The sequence below is a fragment of the Aspergillus lentulus genome (genome assembly GCF_001445615.1).
Source record: "Aspergillus lentulus DNA, contig: Alt17, strain: IFM 54703, whole genome shotgun sequence".
NCBI lineage: Eukaryota > Fungi > Ascomycota > Eurotiomycetes > Eurotiales > Aspergillaceae > Aspergillus > Aspergillus lentulus.
The window spans coordinates 1,031,041-1,050,058 of record NW_028322112.1 but is presented as its reverse complement, the minus strand read 5'-3'; the positions used below and the strand labels follow the sequence as shown (position 1 = coordinate 1,050,058).

At 46.7% G+C, this 19,018-nt stretch overlaps 4 protein-coding genes across 4 annotated transcripts; all 4 read left to right on the top strand.

Moving 5' to 3' along the window:
- Positions 1 to 708: 708 nt before the first annotated feature.
- On the top strand, positions 709 to 3,890 carry ALT_9374 (alanine--tRNA ligase; the record flags this gene model as incomplete). The annotated part of the gene is made up of 6 exons (XM_033561921.1): positions 709 to 802; positions 856 to 1,001; positions 1,055 to 1,081; positions 1,141 to 1,176; positions 1,245 to 3,653; positions 3,717 to 3,890. The coding sequence occupies 6 exons, from the start codon at positions 709 to 711 to the stop codon at positions 3,888 to 3,890; spliced, it is 2,886 nt and encodes a 961-aa protein (XP_033417812.1).
- A 2,224-nt stretch (positions 3,891 to 6,114) lies between these two features.
- Positions 6,115 to 7,490, top strand: ALT_9373 (E3 ubiquitin-protein ligase RNF103; the record flags this gene model as incomplete). The annotated part of the gene is made up of 2 exons (XM_033561923.1): positions 6,115 to 6,251; positions 6,317 to 7,490. 2 exons carry the CDS (start codon positions 6,115 to 6,117, stop codon positions 7,488 to 7,490), a joined length of 1,311 nt encoding a protein of 436 aa, XP_033417814.1.
- A 2,749-nt stretch (positions 7,491 to 10,239) lies between these two features.
- ALT_9372 (uncharacterized protein) lies at positions 10,240 to 11,361 on the top strand (the record flags this gene model as incomplete). The annotated part of the gene is made up of 3 exons (XM_033561925.2): positions 10,240 to 10,474; positions 10,527 to 10,668; positions 10,725 to 11,361. 3 exons carry the CDS (start codon positions 10,240 to 10,242, stop codon positions 11,359 to 11,361), a joined length of 1,014 nt encoding a protein of 337 aa, XP_033417816.2.
- Positions 11,362 to 14,976: 3,615 nt separating this feature from the next.
- On the top strand, positions 14,977 to 18,820 carry hscA (putative Hsp70 chaperone (HscA); the record flags this gene model as incomplete). The annotated part of the gene is made up of 9 exons (XM_033561927.2): positions 14,977 to 15,019; positions 15,126 to 15,176; positions 15,240 to 15,366; positions 15,439 to 15,604; positions 15,668 to 16,375; positions 16,435 to 16,915; positions 16,979 to 17,243; positions 17,988 to 18,378; positions 18,473 to 18,820. 9 exons carry the CDS (start codon positions 14,977 to 14,979, stop codon positions 18,818 to 18,820), a joined length of 2,580 nt encoding a protein of 859 aa, XP_033417818.2.
- Positions 18,821 to 19,018: the final 198 nt, after the last annotated feature.

The window sequence follows — 19,018 nt, the reverse complement described above, 5'->3', positions numbered from 1 at the left end:
CAATAACTTCGGCAAAGTCCCCAACTTGGCTCCGATTTCGGGCAAAAAGGTGATTGAGTACTCCTGAGCATCAGAATCTGCTAGCTCAGAATCAAGGTCATGAATGTATATTGTATGCTTAGTGTCATCCAGCATCATCCGCTCAGTCGTATCAAATGGATTTGACTGAATTGGAGATGTACCCCCACCACATAACTGAGGTATCCCAAACAAACGCGGTTCTAGATGGGATGAGTCTTAGTCCATGACTATACATCAAAATTTGAACGCCGATGTTGATGGATGAGACTCAAAGTGTTACTGGACAAACATACCTATTTGCAGCCGCCCGAACTTCTTTGCCAGAGGTTGGTCACCATCAGGATCATTTTCTGCGGGTCGCTTTTTCCCGTGCTGGGGTGCCTCACTCATCAGGAACTCACACCACCCACCACCACCAAGATACGACATGCGCAAAAGAATATGATCAGTCAAGTATTCTTTTGGAGATTAAGAACAGTCATCAGTATCCACTGTCTTTAGTCTGAAAAGGATCAAGGAATCATCGACCTTCACTTGATGCGAATTTCCAGAATTATGAGAAATGGGGATATGGCCTTGAGTCATCCGCCGTTACCGTTTAGGTCAAACCCCAGAAGATTCTACCACTTTCACACTACACATACCCCAGAACAAAATCAACTCCATACGAACTATCGACACTTCAGAATGACTTCAGACTCCGAAGGCAGTCCAGAATGGACTGCCAAACGCGTTCGCGACACATTCCTTGATTATTTCAGACAAAATGGCCATACATTCGGTATGTTTTTGGGGCTTTTGACGGCTCTTTATCAATCAACTGACAATGTTAAGTTCCATCTTCTCCTGTCGTACCACTCTCGGATCCAACATTGCTTTTCACAAATGCTGGAATGAATCAATTCAAGTCCATCTTCCTGGGCACTGTGGATCCGCAATCTGATTTTGCAAAACTGAAAAGCGCAGTAAATTCTCAGAAGGTCACTCTCTAACCCTCTTTGATGTCAAACTGGTCACTAAAAATAAATGGCAGTGCATTCGTGCTGGCGGGAAACACAATGTAAGTTAAACATGTGATTCTAGAGGCACGATAACAGAGTCTGACGGAGGTGAATACAGGATTTGGACGACGTGGGAAAGGACAGCTACCATCATGTGAGTCAAGTTCTCCATGGTCAAGTCAAGCACCCGGACGCTAACGAGTGATTCTAATGAATGAGTAGACTTTCTTCGAGATGCTTGGAAACTGGAGCTTTGGCGACTATTTCAAGGAAGATGCAATCCGGTACTCTTGGGAGCTTTTGACGAAGGTTTACGGCTTGGACCCCCAACGCCTCTATGTCACGTACTTTGAGGGTCACGAAGAGGGTGGACTCGAACCTGACCTAGAGGCAAAAGCTCTATGGAGAGCTGCGGGTGTTCCAGAGGATCATATCCTTCCGGGAAACATGAAGGACAATTTTTGGGAAATGGGCGACCAGGGCCCTTGTGGGCCCTGTAGTGAGATTCATTATGATCGGATTGGCGGCCGCAATGCTGCTCATCTTGTCAATCAAGATGATCCCAACGTTCTTGAAATATGGAACAACGTGTTCATTCAGTATAATCGCGAGTCTGATCGGTCTTTGAGGCCTCTGCCAAATAAGCACGTCGACACTGGAATGGGATTCGAGAGGTTAGTCTCAGTGCTCCAGGACAGATCGTCCAATTATGATACGGACGTGTTCTCTCCGCTGTTCAATGCTATTAAGAACATCACCGGAGCCCGGGAATATCGAGGAATGTTTGGTACCGATGATTCTGATGGCATCGACACGGCTTATCGTGTTGTTGCGGACCACGTTCGAACATTGACTTTCGCCATCTCAGATGGCGTGACACCAAACAGCGATGGTCGTGGATATGTTGTTCGACGTGTTTTGCGCCGAGGTGCTCGCTATGCTCGAAAATACTTCCAGGTTGAGATTGGAAATTTCTTTTCGAAAATCGTCCCAACTCTCGTGGAACAGCTCGGAGACATGTTTCCCGAGTTGAAGAAAAAGCAGCACGATGTCATGGAAATATTGGATGAGGAAGAGATCTCGTTCGCCAAAACCTTAGATCGCGGTGAGCGACAGTTCGAGAACTATGCTCAGCAAGCAAAGATCAAAGGCGATGACAAGCTTCATGGTGCTGACGTTTGGCGTCTGTATGACACATTCGGTTTCCCGGTTGACTTAACCCGTCTCATGGCGGAAGAGCGTGGGTTGAATATTGATGACCTCGAATTCGAAGAAGCGCGTTTGAGAGCCAAGGAGGCTAGTAAAGGACAGAAGAAGTCGGCAACAGGAACCGTCAAACTGGACGTCCACGATCTGGGGAAGCTGGAGAAAATGAACGACGTTCCCAAAACAGACGACAGCGCCAAATTTGGGAAGGGTAACATTACCGCTGAAATCAAAGCGATTTACCACGGCAAGAACTTCCATTCATCGACGGCGCAGATACCAGATGGGGAACAGATAGGCATCATTCTGGACCGCACGAACTTTTACGCTGAACAAGGTGGACAAGAGAACGATACCGGCAGAATCATCATCGACGGACGGGCTGAGCTAGAAGTCGGTGATGTTCAGCTTTATGCTGGCTATGTCCTCCATACTGGCTTCATGAAGTACGGTTCCTTCTCAATCGGTGACGCCGTTCTGTGTGAATACGATGAGCTTCGTCGCTGGCCCATCCGAAATAATCATACGGGCACACACATCCTCAACTTTGCGCTCAGAAGAGTTCTTGGAGATTCTGTCGAGCAAAAGGGCTCCCTTGTTGCTGCTGAAAAACTCAGGTTTGACTTCTCTCACAAGTCTGCAGTCACAGAGAAAGAATTAGAGAAAATCGAGGAAATATCAACCGAGTATATCCGCCAAAACTGTGATGTCTACTCCCAAGAAGTTCCTCTTGCAACTGCTCGCCAGATCTCAGGTGTTAGAGCTGTCTTTGGCGAGACGTACCCTGATCCTGTCCGAGTCGTTTCTGTTGGGGTGGAGGTGGAGGAGATATTGAAGAATGTGGAAGACCCTCGCTGGCTTGAAGTCAGCATAGAATTTTGTGGCGGAACTCACGTCCAGAAGACTGGAGACATTAAGGACTTAATCATCCTAGAAGAGAACGGCATTGCTAAGGGGATTCGTCGGATCATCGCTGTGACTGGGGAGGACGCCCATGAAGTACAGCGAGTTGCCAAAGAATTCGAGAAGCGGCTAGATCGCCTGGATGCAATGGCTTTGGGGCCGCAGAAAGAACAGGAAGCCAAGCAGATACAGGTTGAACTAAACCAACTCTCCATCTCTGCTGTCCAGAAATCTCGTTTTCGAGAGCGTTTTGCGTCTATTAACAAGCAAGTCATTGACGGACAAAAGGCGCAACAAAAACTCGAGACAAAGAAGGCGCTTGAGGCGATCATTTCATACTTCGAATCCCCGACGAACGGAGGGAAGACCTGTTTGGTAACCAGGCTTCCTATTTCTGCGAACGCGAAAGCCGTGAGCGAGTCGCTAAACTATGTTAAGTCTAAGTTACAAGATAAGACCGTCTATGTTCTAGCCGCCGATTCGGAACAGGGTCGCGTTGCCCATGGTTGCTACGTTTCAAAGGTGAGCCTCCCCGTGTTTCACATCCAGTCCGGAAGTCAAGTCTCATGAGATCTTCTATTGTAGGCATTGCTTGACCAAGGGGCCTCGGCCAACGACTTGGCTGCGGTTGTTTCTAGCGCTGTCGGAGGGAAAGCTGGAGGGAAGGGTTCGACGTCTATCGGCAATGGCGTGCATCCGGACAAGATCGAGGATGCAATCGCATTGGCTTCTGATTACTTGGCAAAGTTCAAGCTTTGAGGGTTCTGTGTGACTGAGATTCGCTGGCTGGTTTTGCCCCTGCGATTAACGGTGAACCTGAACCTTCAGGTTTAGATGCCCTTACCCTCGAGCTTGAAACAAACTGTATTTGAAAACAGGTTGAGTACGAGCTAATCATCTTTATGGTTATCATCCTATTTTAGGATCGGAAAAAGCACGGACTTAGACCAGAACACCCTCACATCTCTCCGCATTGTGTAATGATCACATCTTGGCTTGGTTTGTCCCTAATTGTGCGTGTATTCTCGATCATCCGCACGATATCCATGCCATCCACTACCTGCCCAAACACGACATGCTTCCCATTCAAGAATGGGGTCTCTGTAGTTGTTATGAAGAACTGGCAACCATTTGTATTTGGCCCAGAGTTCTGTGTAGCACTCAGCACCATCCGCAACTCAACGGTACCCGGGTCAACTTACAGCCATGCTTAAGAGACCTGCGCGGTCGTGCTTCAGAACAAAGTTCTCATCTGGAAAATTTGAAGTGCCATAAATGGTACAAGATCCTGTTCCATCTCCATTGACAAAATCGCCTCCTTGTATCATAAAATCTTTGATCTTGAAAGCGGTTTCGGATCAGCTTTTTTCGCCGACACGAAGGACTGTAGACGTACTACTCGGTGAAACTTGCTGTTCTTGTATCCTTGTGGCTTTCCTTGGGAGTTTTTGCTTTCACCTGTGCAGAATCTGCGGAAATTTTCGGCTGTCCGAGGAGTGACATCTGCGAATAACTCCATTTTTAGGCGACCTAGCGGTTCGCCTATTGCGACTGAATGTCAGTAACGGGATCATGGTAGATAGAGATTTTGAACGTGATCGACCGAGATAATCTAAATATGCTAGCAGACATGTCAAGGGGAACACAATGGCTGGGTGCAAGTAATGACACCTCCACATTCTGGTAGGGGCTGAGATAAAAGATCAGGCAGGTACTGGAAGCTCACCTCCTAGGGCTATGTCAAAAAAAACGATCGGATTGGCATTCGTCCCTGGGCCTGAGTTGATATCTTCCATTTTGATGTGACGAAGATGTGACTTGTGGATTAATAGAATTACAGATATTTCAGTTTAGTGGTTAACACTTCTACATACTTTTGTGTTGGTGACTTAGTAGTATGGATTAGGTATGACAGAAGTAACCTGCATCTGGTATTCCTACAGACTACTCACCAAAAGAGGAAAAGTGAGAAAAGAAGAAAAAAAGGGACAGAAACAAAGAGAAGAGGAAGGATAAGACTTCGCCCTCTTGACCAGGGAAAGGTAAATTCTGATACTCTCCATATCACTGTAGAGTGCCAGTGGTTATATATATCTAACTGTATTATCACTCTGTAGCTGAGGTGCCTGAAGCATCCATCTGTCGTGTACACTTAAGACACTTCCATTTATGCACAGGTCAGCAGTCTCCCCGCCTAAATATCTCTCTTTCCGCCTCCATGTTGAGGCACTTCTAGAAATGTACGGAGTAGGTGATAACGGCATGATCCACTCTATGAAGTCTAATAGCTACAAAGGTTTATTACCAACTTGGACCTTTACAGTAGTAATGATGAGATGCAGAATATGACTTAATGGATGTATATAAATAAAGAGGCCATACTGAGTATTATTCTTTTTGATAATTTCCAGCCTGAAAGGAATGTTTCCATCCTTCTCATTTCCTTAGGCTTATATATATGCATCAGAGACCTCGTGACCCAAACTATATTTGATTAGCATCTCCGTTAGTTCTGTTTCTGCGAAACATGGTACCCTTCAATAATAGCCCAACACGGAATTCCGGGACAACCTTGGAAGAGTATGAGAATATACAGAGGGATCCTGTGCCAAACAGAGAAGGGCAAGAAGGAAGATAGAGAACCCTTCAGCACGTTGACCTAAACACACAGCATGTTTAGTGATGACTCCCCAGGTGCACAGCTCTAAGTGTAACTGGAGTCATACGCTTCCTCACAGATGAGTGGATATACACAATCGTCATCTACAAAAGCATCACTCCCCTTCAAGGTCTCTATATACACTCCAAGTGTCTTGAAAGAATTGAAATCCTACTCGCCAGTGATCTACCTCTACTTGCCCGGTCAATGAACAAACAATCGGAGTGGTACCTTCCACCTTTTAATAGGTTCATTTTCTTTTATTGAGTGACCGAGACTACATTGCCAACATCAGTCCTGCAATTGTGGCCTCTTACCCTGAAGATGTCCTCCACAAGCCCTGTTCCTCCCTCGGGCTCCACAAACAGCGATCGAGCTGCAGATTCCAGTTCGAGCCCTACGAGCTCACCGTTATTGTTCTTTGTTGCCCTTGGTTTCGGGGTCGTCTTCACAAATCTATGGTATGTTCAGAGAGGCATTGTCTGCACTTCGTACGCATCGATTCATATCTGAGGTTTGATGCTAGGATCATCGTTGGTGTCAAGTATTGCTTTCGATACAATCAACGGAATCGCCAGCTACGAAACGAAGAAACGGGAGAACCGATAGACCTGGTTACTATGCCCCGTACGCATAGACGAAGAAGGGAAAAGAAGTTGATGACTATGGACGAAGTTAATTTGCGGTTTCCACTCACAAAGTACAAGGCATGGAGGTCGACGCGGGCAAACGCCAACATTCCGACCGCAAAGGTGATATCCGCAGCCGACAGCAGTCTACACAGTCCAAACATAAAGAACGGCACTTTGGTTGTAGATACCAGTGTATCGCCATCCTTAGTGAAACCTGCATCGACGGATAGTCAACGGCAGATTGGGCCCACCATCGCACAAACTTCAACACTGGCACCAGATGCTGGAACACAATTTGCTCAATTAGACGAAAAGTCCGATGGTCGTCCAGTTTCTGCTGATTGCACTCACGCTCGAGACGTATCAAGGTACACCGACCGTGAGATGAAACACGTACATAATCAGGACAGTTGTGAATGCCATGGGTTGGAAGGCATTGGAGACGCCGATCATCCCATCCGGACTGCAACACCGGCCGAGCTTCTTCCCACTCCCGGAGACTCCTGTGCAATATGCCTTGATGCGATCGAGGATGACGATGACATACGTGGGCTGACATGCGGTCATGCTTTCCATGCATCCTGCGTTGACCCATGGTTGACAAGCCGGAGGGCCTGCTGTCCACTCTGCAAAGCAGATTACTTCACTCCTAAACCTCGCTCTGATCCGGTGGCGGAGCGCGCGAGCACGGATCGCCATAGTATGGTGGGAATGTATGCTCCTAGCCGACCGCGGCCTGTCTTTATAGGATGGCGATCAAACCCATTTCGTCAAACAACGATATTGCCCCAGCGAGTCATGCAACGCGATGGAATCCCGCCATCGCAGCTGTCGAGTGCAGCCAATGTCGATTCGTCCATGGTGCACAATGCATCTGACACGAGGTCAGAAAACTCCAGACCTCAGCCCTGGGGATCAATGCGGCTGCTCCCTCGTCTTCGCAACTCTCTCCGACTTCCGTCCTCAAGTTGGCATCGTGCATCGAGGAATGCGGGTTCGGCCATAGGTGCTTCTCAGCAGAGTGACAGTCGGAGTACTGCAGATGTCGAAGCAGGCTTACGTTCTTAAATCGTAGCTAGTCATCTCGCGTGCCGGTCTAATGGCTTCTCGACCCTACTTGATTGATGAATGTCTTTGCTTGAATTATGGCGAGTCCCAATTTTCGCCCAAGTGGTCAATTGCACCCGGTATGGTTTATTCCGTGAGCGGACTCAAGAGTCACTCAGATATTCTTTCTGCCTTCTCTTGCAGGACCCCATATTCATTCTGTCCGCCCTGGATGGCGTCGATGAACTTCTCGTCTCAAGACAATTGGCCCGTTTCAAGGGCCGCTGAGATTTGCGTCAGCGAGACAATTGCTCACGTGCGAGGAATGATTTCTCCTTTACGCCTTCGTTCTTACCAAATAATGTTGGTAGTCTTCAATGTAGGTATAAGCAGGTCAGAGCCTGAGGATCTCGGAGTATCTGACCGTTTAGTTTCAGAAAAAGGAAAAGAAAGGAACGCCACAATAGCAATTTCAGAGCACATCATATCAAAACATGACAGCACCACCCTGCGCGTTCAGCTTTGTGTAGTGAACTGGCACAGCATCGCCTTCGACCGAATACCTCGCAGCAACCCTCATAGGGTCAACTTCAGGTTCTTATCCCTGTGCTTTCGTGGGCCCAACCCCAGCGCTGATGACGCCCGGCAGGTCATCTTGCCCAACCCTGAACAACATTCCAATAGCACCGCCCAGCGCTACTATTACCATGATGCTAGCCGTTGCTAAAAGGAAGAAGGGAGAGCTGATATCTTGCTTTTCACAAGCGGCGCCGCCCCATCGGATAATCTGGGTCGTACCATCGTCTTTTCTGATGGTTGTTACTTGGCATTTGCATACAAAACAGTCATTGTTGGTAAGTCCGCTCTTTGACTCCGATTTCCTGTAACAAGACCCATGTCCTGAACAACCGCTGGTTGCTTCGTTACAAGATGAATTGGTGGCATGGCAGGTTGGATTCGGAGACGTTGAACCGGGCGACTGCCTTCTCAATAATGACGGAGATGCCATGTCCACTCGTAAGGTTTTGGCTTCATGGTTACCACGACGGCTCGGGCTTTGCGGCATTCGGGAATCTTGGGAGTCCGGCATGAATATAACAGTCACTGCTGTACCATTCAAAGACAGCGAATGAAGATCACTCATAAGAGATTTCAGCAAGCTAAGCAGTACTGTGTCATGTACTGATCCGGAGAAAGACTGCAATGTCTGTCAAATACAGAGAACTGATAGATATAGACGAAGGAGTACCTTGAATGATAACCTCAAGATCAAGGGCTCTTGATCGCTAACCCATGATTCCATGATATTGACGTACTCAGGTAATTGCTGACCAAGTGCGTGCGCCACTGGCTTGAAAGCCGATGCGTCAGGTAGGCAAGATAAGAGTGTCTAGGGTTAATCGCAAGTCAGTCCGAATGTTTTTTAATACAGTCCGCACTAGCAATCGTCCGGTTTCGACTACCTGAACATTCTCCCGTTTCCTTTGCTCGCTGTCAAGGTACTTCAGGCAATGACCATCGGCTGTTCCAGCATCATCTCCCGATTCGCCATCGATGTTCCAGCTGTGGGGACTTTTATGCAAAAACGTAGCTCGAGAGTCACAATGGACTAGGCCTTGCTTGTACTCCTTTTGAATGGAAGATTCTACCGACATAATCATTAAAAAATGAGTGGCTGCTTCACAATATAAGTATACCTGGAAAGACGTACCAATGACAGGGTCTAGCCCACGCAAAATGATCAAACTGGATCTCAAGTCTTGGTCGTCACTTGAAATGCCGAACAACGATGGCTGCATTCCTCCATATCTATCCAAAATCTCAACAACATCTCGATCAACTGTCATGAGGTCCGTTGTGGTCGAGGACCCCATTCGATAATTCAGGAGTCGTTGGGCGGTGTCATTTGATAGAAACGGAATCTCTGAGCCTCCTGCATTGGCGCTTGAATCTAGTGCGAAGATGGATGCATCTGGATTGCTGATAGCCGACGTGAACGTCGCTGACAGAGTTAAAAAAGCAAGATATTTGTGCATGTTGGTAGATAAACTTGGACAAAATATCATGGGCTGATTCCTCCAGTCCGCTACCTATATCGGTGTACTCCGTATTTGGGCAGGTACATCCAGTAGCTACTACGACTTAGGTAATCTATGTGACGAGTAATCACGTGCATCAGACTCCTGGAACTTTGAACAATGAAATTATCTCCGATTCCCGACCAGAGCTCCCGCGGCTGACATTTGACAGTTTCTCGCTTTAATTGACCTAGCAGTCTGTGTAAACCCTCAGTATCTATCCTTTTACTTTCCTTTATCTTATCCTTCACCTCTTAACCCCACCTCCCTCTGCTATTTCTTTCTTGAGGGACATATATTTGGCAAAGCTTCATGACGTTTCTATCAAAATCGAAGACCACGATCAGTTGCCATCCCTATCCTTGAGTATGATCTTCGGCTTAGAGAGACCACCGCAAAGTCATACCAGATGTTCCGAATGAGGCACCGGCTCTTTCTTTTTCGAATCCCCTTTCGTGCCAGCCATTCTTTTTCCCAGAGCGATGCCAACAACGTAAATGTTCGCCATGTGAGATTGAAACGACCTTGGTTTAAGTGTGTAGTCCGCCACCCCTTTGCGCTGCCTTGCACGGCATACAACTTGCCATTTGCTCAAATTGACCCGAGTCGCCAGAAAGTTTGTTACTACATGTCTGCTATATGGGACCGCATTTCATATATGGGGTTCTTTTGTCCTCGGAGAATACGATAAGATGCTTGAAAGCGCATCGGATGAGGCTCTTCCTGAGAAAGACTTTCTAGAAAAGAAGGTTACGGCCACTGAACGAACTGTGCGCCGTCCGGAGGAGGCTGCGGCCTCAGATCCTTTTTTCATTCCTCTGGGTTGGCCGCACCTGCGCGAAGGCAAGTTCTATTCCTCGTCGGACCCGGAGTGGAGAGAGTTCGTTCGTATCTCTCGGGATGGCAGGAAGCTCGAGTCGCTGAAAGGTATCCTCCAGCTAGCATAATAACCTTTCCGAAGTAATGCTTACTCGCCCAGATGACCTAGCAACCATAGCTCTGCGCAATGCCTCCGCATCAAACATACTTCTTCAACTTCTTGGTGGACCGCTGACCATAACTGGTTTCTGGCTTGTTCACCACTTCCCGTCTCGTGCCCCACCTGAATATGCATTGCCAGGGTACGTCATATCAATGACAGCGTTTTGCCATATACTAATCTGCTCATTATTGTCAGGCTAGAAATAGCTGATACTGAAATTTCGTGGGCTGTGAGACCGGTGTCCTCAGATACCGGTGATTGCATCCGAAAATGCATGAAGCCTCTCTTTGTGGCCCTTGCTGCAAGAGACGCATATCTTGTCTTAATGAAAAGACAACTCTCACGCATGGGTTTTCAGGTGTCTGATAAAATCCAATCCGGTACTGATTCACTGGTCATGCCACCATCCGGAACCGTGTTTACAGGGCTCATTGATGGGTCCGCTGGTCATCACAAAACAGGGTCTCAACTATCTTTTGCGGATGAACCCCACGGGAGAGTAACACAGCAAAACCACCCATGGTTGAATCCCTCGTCAGTACTATCATCCCTTCAATGGTTACCACTGCCGAACTTAGGTCCCGAGTCGGATTTGCGTGCGGCTGCAGTAGCTTTTAAATGGCGGTTAAATGATTGCTGGGCTCGCGAGTTGCGCACTCCCCGCCGCGGCACCTTCTTCATCGTCGGTCCAGTTGGTCTCAAAGGCCCCAAAGGATTCTGTAGGGTTGACGTTCGGGGCGAATACGATCCGTTGACTTCTCGATGGACGCATGTCTCTATGCAACTCAAAGACTTGAATATATTCAAGCAGAGAGCTCTTGGTAGCCGATGAACAGCGTCTGAAAACTTGTCACTCTAGCCAAGACGCTCATAAAATTACTTGAGCTGTTAAGCATGGACTGAGAGTGGTCACGCCGGCCAATCACTTTCAGACGTGCAGAAAATGACTCTTGAGACCCAAGGTGTTTATGATCTATACCTAACCTTCCAGATGATTAAGGGTCCTCTTTCTTGGAAGCGGGGGGAAGCATAATATAAGGACAACAAAGGCCTTCGAGGATTGGTGTCAAGCACACAGCTTGAGCATAAGTATCATAGGAGAACTTGGGAGCACAGCTGTTAGATAGATACAGACTAGTGCAAGCAGCTGGTTCCGTAGGGCTTGCAAAGGTCCTGATAGCGCTGCGTATAGATAAGGTATTCCAGCAACAAATTCTCACGACATCTTGCGCATTCTCAGGCTGTCAGTTACGTGCGTGCGGACACAACCACGGTGTTAATTATTCACAGTTCTCCTTGCTTCGAGGAGGTGTAATGTTCAGAAATCAGCCCTTCGCCAAGTTTAAGCGCTATACCTGGCAGCATCGTTTCTAAAAACCTACGGACCCGCCGCCATAGCTTTGAGGATCGAGTACGAGACATAGGGGGTCTTAATTACCGCAATTTAGATTATATGCGAATCGAATACGCGAGCGCACACGAGAGCACCTGCAAAAGAGTAGGGAGCATACCTGCCATTCTTCACTTGAATGAGCAGTGTGTGTGTGTGAGTGAAAAAACAAGTCATTTTGGGCAATCGAAAGTCGAATAGGTCGCTGGTAGTATGAAGTTGCTCATGGGGCAAGGGTTATTCATTATGCCAGAGCCATCTGCAAAGGTCTAATGCGGCAACATATGGACTGATCGTGCGATTGATATCCATTGCTCCAACCGTAGATGAAAGGTAAGAAAACTCCAGCTATATTCCATAAGCTCGAAAGAGTCTGACATCATGATCTAGGTGATTGGCAAGCCCAGAATCAGCAGCAAATTCGGTACTACCCAGCTGGGAGCTGTGATCGCCCAGAAACGTAGCTGAAATTTCTTGCAATCACACGAAGTCAAGTGGCGCGTCACAGGCATCGTACCGGCGACGCAAAAGGACAAGGAGAAAGAGAACAAGAAAAGCAAAAGGTTTCAGCGTACGTTGGTATCAATAATCTCACTCATGTGCCACAGCCAGATCGATTCTTCATTTCCATGGCTCGAACGGTGTATAATCATTGTTGCCCTGCCCTGGAAAATTCTCCCATGTTGTAATACCCATAACTTAAATGGGACTGTGCGCCCGTCAGTGCTTAAAGTGAAATCAATTGGACTCCGCAATATGTATCTATCGATTACCATAGTTACTGGGAAACCGGAGGTTGATAATTCAGGGGCCGCCTAAAAAGCCATCAGTTCATCGTAGAATACTTCATACATCATTAAGTGCTTACTTGAAAAGGAGGATATGTGGCTCTGGCTCATGGACCTCGTAATGTTCCCACCCCAGACTCTAGAGAAACAAACAAGATTAGCCGCAGGCTGGCAGAACGCGAGTTTCGCAGTCCACTTCGTAGTACCTGAGTGATACCGAGTGCCCTCCATTCTTCCTCCCATAGCAATTTCAGCGTTCCTTTTGAGCTATCGAAGTAGTCGGCGGGAATCTTCTTCAGCATGTTTTTGGGAAGCTGAACATGTCGGTACTCAAACTGGTCGTCAGAATATCTGCGCCCGTCAATTCAGCCCTTGTGTAGATTAGTCAGATGCTCGTACCTCGCTGAGTAGTGTATAGAGTCAATGAATTCCTCAAGCCTCTCTCTTTCAGATTCCAACAGAAGGCGGGGCTTTTTGTTCCTCCTGCTTAAATCGATATCCATCTGGAGAAGTGCGGGGTTTGGATCGTTTCGATGGGATTTCAGAATATCTGCCTGGCCGTCATTTAGCACCTTGCTCGGGATCTGTCTTTGTTTTATATGCCATAGAGTTACTGAGTCAAGATTCTGATGAAGTGCGCAGGGGACACGTACAAATTTGGAGTTTAAACTTTGATTTGAGCGAGCTTGATAGAGCTCGTGCGCTGATAATAATTGTAGCGAGAGTTGACTCTGAATTTCCAGTAGTGACTGTGGTCAAGAGGCTGCTATTCGGGTTTCAGAACCACAGGTGGTATGGATCTGGCAAACGTGTTTATAGTTAATATATTATTATTACTGACCAGGTTAAAGAAAATTCCAGTTAACGGAGGACAATAAGTTGGTTGCTTGATGTGGGTACCACTTCGCAACTTGTCCAGGTACGTACTTTAGGTACCTTAGGTACTCAGCTCTGAGAGGTACTCTTCTGACAGTAAGCACTTGCTATTGTGCGTTAGCATTGAAGTGTGGGACGTGACTTAAGAAGACTACGGAACTGCAAATTATTTACATCCTCTCTAAGGATTCTTGTGTCTTCCTTCGAGTAGTATGCATCGAAGGCTAGTAGCTGTGGAGGCCCAGATCGTAGATAATTATTAACATCTTGAAAAACCATGTCACTGTCTGAAAGATTTAGCTCTATTTTAGATCCCCGAAAAAAAAGAAAAGTAATAATAATAATAAAAGAGACGGAAGATTTTCTATCATCAGCTTTTATTATTCCAATCGAGCCTATACTCTCATCGTAGAGTGTAGGACTTGGTCATGCCCTGGTAACCTCGGAGGGATACACGGTATAATGGTATCGTGCTCTAGAGGTGCTAACTACTACTATGGTACAATGTACACGACATAAAAGTAGTGATTGAGATATTACTTATGTAGGTAGCTAACAGCCAAGACTTTATAGTATGACTTTTAGGTGCAGCGTCAATATCGTGCATCCAAAGTATGATACCTAAGTTGAGTCCTATCAATTATCTCTCTCTCTCACCAGGAAAGACGTCCATACACTGCAGATATCTCCTTTTCTTCGTATAAGGTACCTAAGTATCCTCACACAGCCTAAATTATATTTGTATCCGTGTCTTTTAAGGCACCGCCCTATCTATAATGATCTTGATTACATAATATAAGAATGTCTTTCCATTACACTTGCACAGAGTCTTATACTCCAATCTTCGAGCAAGAGGTTTTGGAAGAGGTAAGAGAGGTTGGGTAGTAACTTGAATGGCCACAAGTTGAAGAGGACATCGATAAAAAGAACTTAGACCATGTTCGAGACCAGTTGAATCTTTTAAGAAGAAGATTGAACCTATTCACGTACTACAGGAGTATGCATTAGAGCAATAGCTCAGATCTCAATAAGTATTTGCCATGCTACTGGGAAAAAGGCCTGAAGAATTTTTATAAGTGTCAGTAACGGCTGAGATTACCATAACCATGGCCGTTGACATTGGAATCTTCTCTAACCATGGGGCTGAATTGGTGGAAAGAAAAGTCAACGGGAGGCGAAAGTAAAAAGAAAATTGGGAAAAAAAAAGTGAAAAAAAAGGCGAAGTGGGTTCGGACTTAAAAGATCAACCGCTCCCACACTGACCCTTCGTTCATATTTTCTTGTCCTTCTTTCTCCCCCAACTCTTCCCACCTCCTTTCTGGTGCTCTCACTTTATATTCTACACTTTTCTTCAATTTTTCTTTGTTGATATTCAGTGCGAATTGAAAGCAATATGTCGGACGAAGTCTACGAAGGCGCCATCGGCATTGACCTTGGTAAGGAATCTGATTTTTTCTTTCGAAACAAAAAAAAAAAAGCCATCACATATACCATAACACGCTCTTCACGAGGAAATTGAGCTTTGCTAAGACATCCATCCAGGCACAACCTACTCCTGCGTCGCCAACTATGAAGGCACCAACGTTGAGATCAGTATGTTTTTTCGAAGGCACCAGATTCGGCAGGAATAGGCCCTGACTTGGACTCATCCTACAGTTGCCAACGAGCAGGGTAGTTACACAACCCCGTCATTCGTTTCTTTCACCGAGAAAGAGCGCTTGATTGGTGAGGCGGCCAAGAACCAGGCAGCAATGAATCCAAAGAACACGATTTTCGACATCAAGTGAGTGAGGACCAAGCAAGTCTCTTGCCATGTCTACGTCTCCCATTTAAGCTCTCTTATTTACAAGCCTAGGCGTCTCATTGGTCGGCGTTACGAAGATCCCATCGTGAAGAAGGATATCGAGTCGTGGCCTTTCAAGGTCGTTGACCAGGGCGGAAACCCTGTTGTCGAGGTTGAATATCTTGGTGAAACCAAGACATTTTCTCCCCAGGAAATCTCTTCTATGGTCTTGATGAAGGTATATCACCGACCTACCAGGTATATTATTATCGTGCATGGTTGACTTGTTTCGATTCGATAGATGAAAGAAGTCGCAGAGACCAAGCTTGGAAAGAAGGTTGAGAAGGCTGTCATCACCGTGCCAGCTTATTTCAACGATAATCAACGTCAGGCGACGAAGGATGCTGGTGCCATTGCCGGTTTGAATGTTCTCCGCATCATCAATGAGCCCACTGCCGCCGCTATCGCCTATGGACTTGGCTCCGGGAAGTCCGAAAAGGAGCGTAATGTCCTGATCTATGATCTTGGCGGAGGTACTTTCGATGTGTCTCTTCTTAACATCCAAGGGGGTGTTTTCACTGTTAAGGCCACAGCCGGTGATACTCATCTCGGTGGACAAGATTTTGACACCAACCTCCTTGAACACTTCAAGAAGGAATTCCAGAAGAAGACTGGAAAGGATCTCTCAGGCGATGCCAGAGCTCTTCGCCGTTTGAGAACGGCCTGCGAGCGTGCCAAGCGTACACTGTCTAACGCTACACAGACGACTGTTGAGATTGACTCTTTGTTCGATGGAGAGGATTTCAACTCGTCTGTCACTCGTGCCCGCTTTGAGGATCTCAACGCTAAATCTTTCTCTGGCACTCTCGAGCCAGTACAGCAAGTTCTCAAGGACTCTGGCCTTGAGAAGAGCCAGGTCGATGAAATTGTGCTCGTCGGTGGCTCCACTCGTATCCCTCGGATCCAGAAGCTGCTCAGTGACTTTTTCGACGGCAAGAAGCTTGAGAAGGTCAGTTGGCATTAATCCTTCAACGTCGCGGTCGCGTCCTCAAGCTAACGTTGGCGTAGAGCATTAACCCAGATGAGGCTGTAGCTTATGGTGCCGCCGTTCAAGCCGGCATTCTTTCTGGAAAGGCCACCTCGGCTGAAACTCAGGACTTGCTCCTTTTGGATGTCGTTCCCCTTTCCCTTGGTGTTGCCATGGAAGGCAATATTTTCGCCCCGGTTGTTGCCCGCGGTCAAACTGTTCCCACCATCAAGAAGCGCACCTTTACGACTGTTGTAGACAACCAGACGACCGTTCAGTTCCCTGTTTATCAGGGTGAGCGCACAAACTGTGCAGACAACACTTCCCTGGGCGAGTTTACTCTCGCTCCTATCCCTCCCATGAAGGCTGGCGAGGCCGCTCTTGAAGTTGTTTTCGAGGTTGATGTCAATGGTATCCTTAAGGTCACCGCTACGGAGAAGTCTTCTGGCCGTACCGCCAACATTACTATCTCTAACGCTGTCGGAAAGCTCTCCACCACGGAAATTGAGCAGATGATTGATGGTACGTCTACTGCGTTGTCTCACTGTGCTCTTTCAAAAGGAAACAAACCTAACGCTGTTATAGACGCCGCCAAGTTCAAGTCGAGCGACGAGGCATTTACCAAGAAATTCGAGTCTCGTCAGCAGCTCGAGTCTTATATTTCTCGCGTTGAAGAGATCATCTCAGACCCTACTATGTCTCTGAAGCTCAAGCGCGGCAACAAGGAAAAGATCGAGTCTGCCCTGAGTGACGCTATGGCTCAACTTGAGATTGAAGACTCTGCCCCTGAGGATTTCAAGAAGAAGGAACTCGCGCTCAAGAGACTCATCACCAAAGCTATGGCCACCCGGTAAATGAATGCTACGAACTTTCTTGAGTTGTTATCACTCAGTCACTCCTCGTCTCATTCTCTACCTCAGTATTACCGTTCCCTGCGGATGTGTATTTGCTTGCTATTTGGAGAGATTGAAATTTGTCTCTAGGGCTTGTTACAACCATTCCCAACGATCCATGTACGGACATGTCGGAAATGTGCTCTATTTTCTCCTCCGGTTTCTCTTTGTCCCTTTTCATGTCTTGTGTACCTTGATTTGGTTCACATTATCTAAAAGTTCATTCTAGATTAGATGAAATCCGTCGGGGGAAGAAATTAATGATTTGATGAGCCTCGTACATTCTATCTTTTACTTTTTGGCTCAGGCCTATGGTAGACGTCATAGTTGATTTAAAAAGCTCTCTGACTCGCGACGTGTGCGATGTCGAGGCAGGGACATTTACTCTCCGTTATACAAACTATATATATGCTCTGCAGACTATTAATCAGTAAACCGAAATAATGCTCCATCTTCACCTGTTAAAGGCCTGTTAAGTCTATTCCTCGGAAAAATTGTTATGTGCTTAGAAGGTATCGTATTCTGATTGGTCTTGCGCTACGCAGCGGTGTTTTTGATCCCTGATAACCCCAACTTTTTCGGTACAAATAATACTGCCAATAGCTAGCTGATCATCTGTGCAAATTCTAGGAAATGCAGCGGATACAACGACTCTCAATTCTTTCTGACATTCCTCGGTCTTTTTATTCTGCGAATTTCAGCTCAATTGTGCTTGACGCAGGTCAACCCTGGCGGTTCCTGACTCCCTCTAAGCGATTCAATCTCACGACTCGAAGCTTCTCTAATTCTCCCTCTCTGCGCAAGAAAAAAGAAAAGTCTCGAAATCTCACTGGCGCAAACACAGAGTTGAGCATTTCGTCGGAGGACCCCTATGATCTTTCTTCGCTAGAAAATGGCATCGTGGCTGCGGTGGCCCGACTCAAAGATGAGCTTTCCAAATTGCGCATGGGCGGACGTTTCAACACGGAATCACTTGACGATTTGAGAGTATCCTTGAGCAAAGGAGGCAAGGAAACAGTAAGACTGGGTGAGCTGGCGCAGGTTGTCCCCAAGGGAGGGCGGATGGTTACTATATTGGCTTCAGAGGAAGAGGTAGGACTTCGTTCAGATCCAAACGGAGTGTTCTCAACGCAGTTGCATGCAGCAAGTCGTATACTCAGGGTTGCTAATGGTATTTTCGTCCTAGCACTTGAAGCCGATCACCTCAGCGATTCTTTCTTCCGATTTGTCTCTAACACCACAACCTGACCCTCATAATATTCTTCAACTGAATATATCGATCCCGCCGCCCACGAAAGAATTACGTGAACAGACGGTGGTTGCTGCTAGAACGGCCATGGAGAAGGCAGCTGGTGCAGTTCGCGAATCGAGGAGTGTTAGTCATAAGCGCCTTCAAGATATGCAGAAGAAGAAGCTAGCCAGGCCAGATGATGTTCGCAAAGCTCAGGACCAAATGGAACGGCTGACAGAGAAGGGACAGAAAGAGGTGAAAGAATTGTTTGATGCTGCAAAAAGGGCATTAGAACGAGCATAGTCAGATTATCATTTTGTCGAATATTCCAGCTATACTATTTCCCAATGACTATCATCAGTGTCGCATATTTAGCCAATAGTTTCCCCTAAAATACAAAAGATAGCTACAAGCGAAGAAAAAAAAAGATAGACACTGGTAATTGATGGGAGTTAAAGCAAGAGAAATCAGTTCAGTTCGGAGCCTTCCTTCACCGGCACA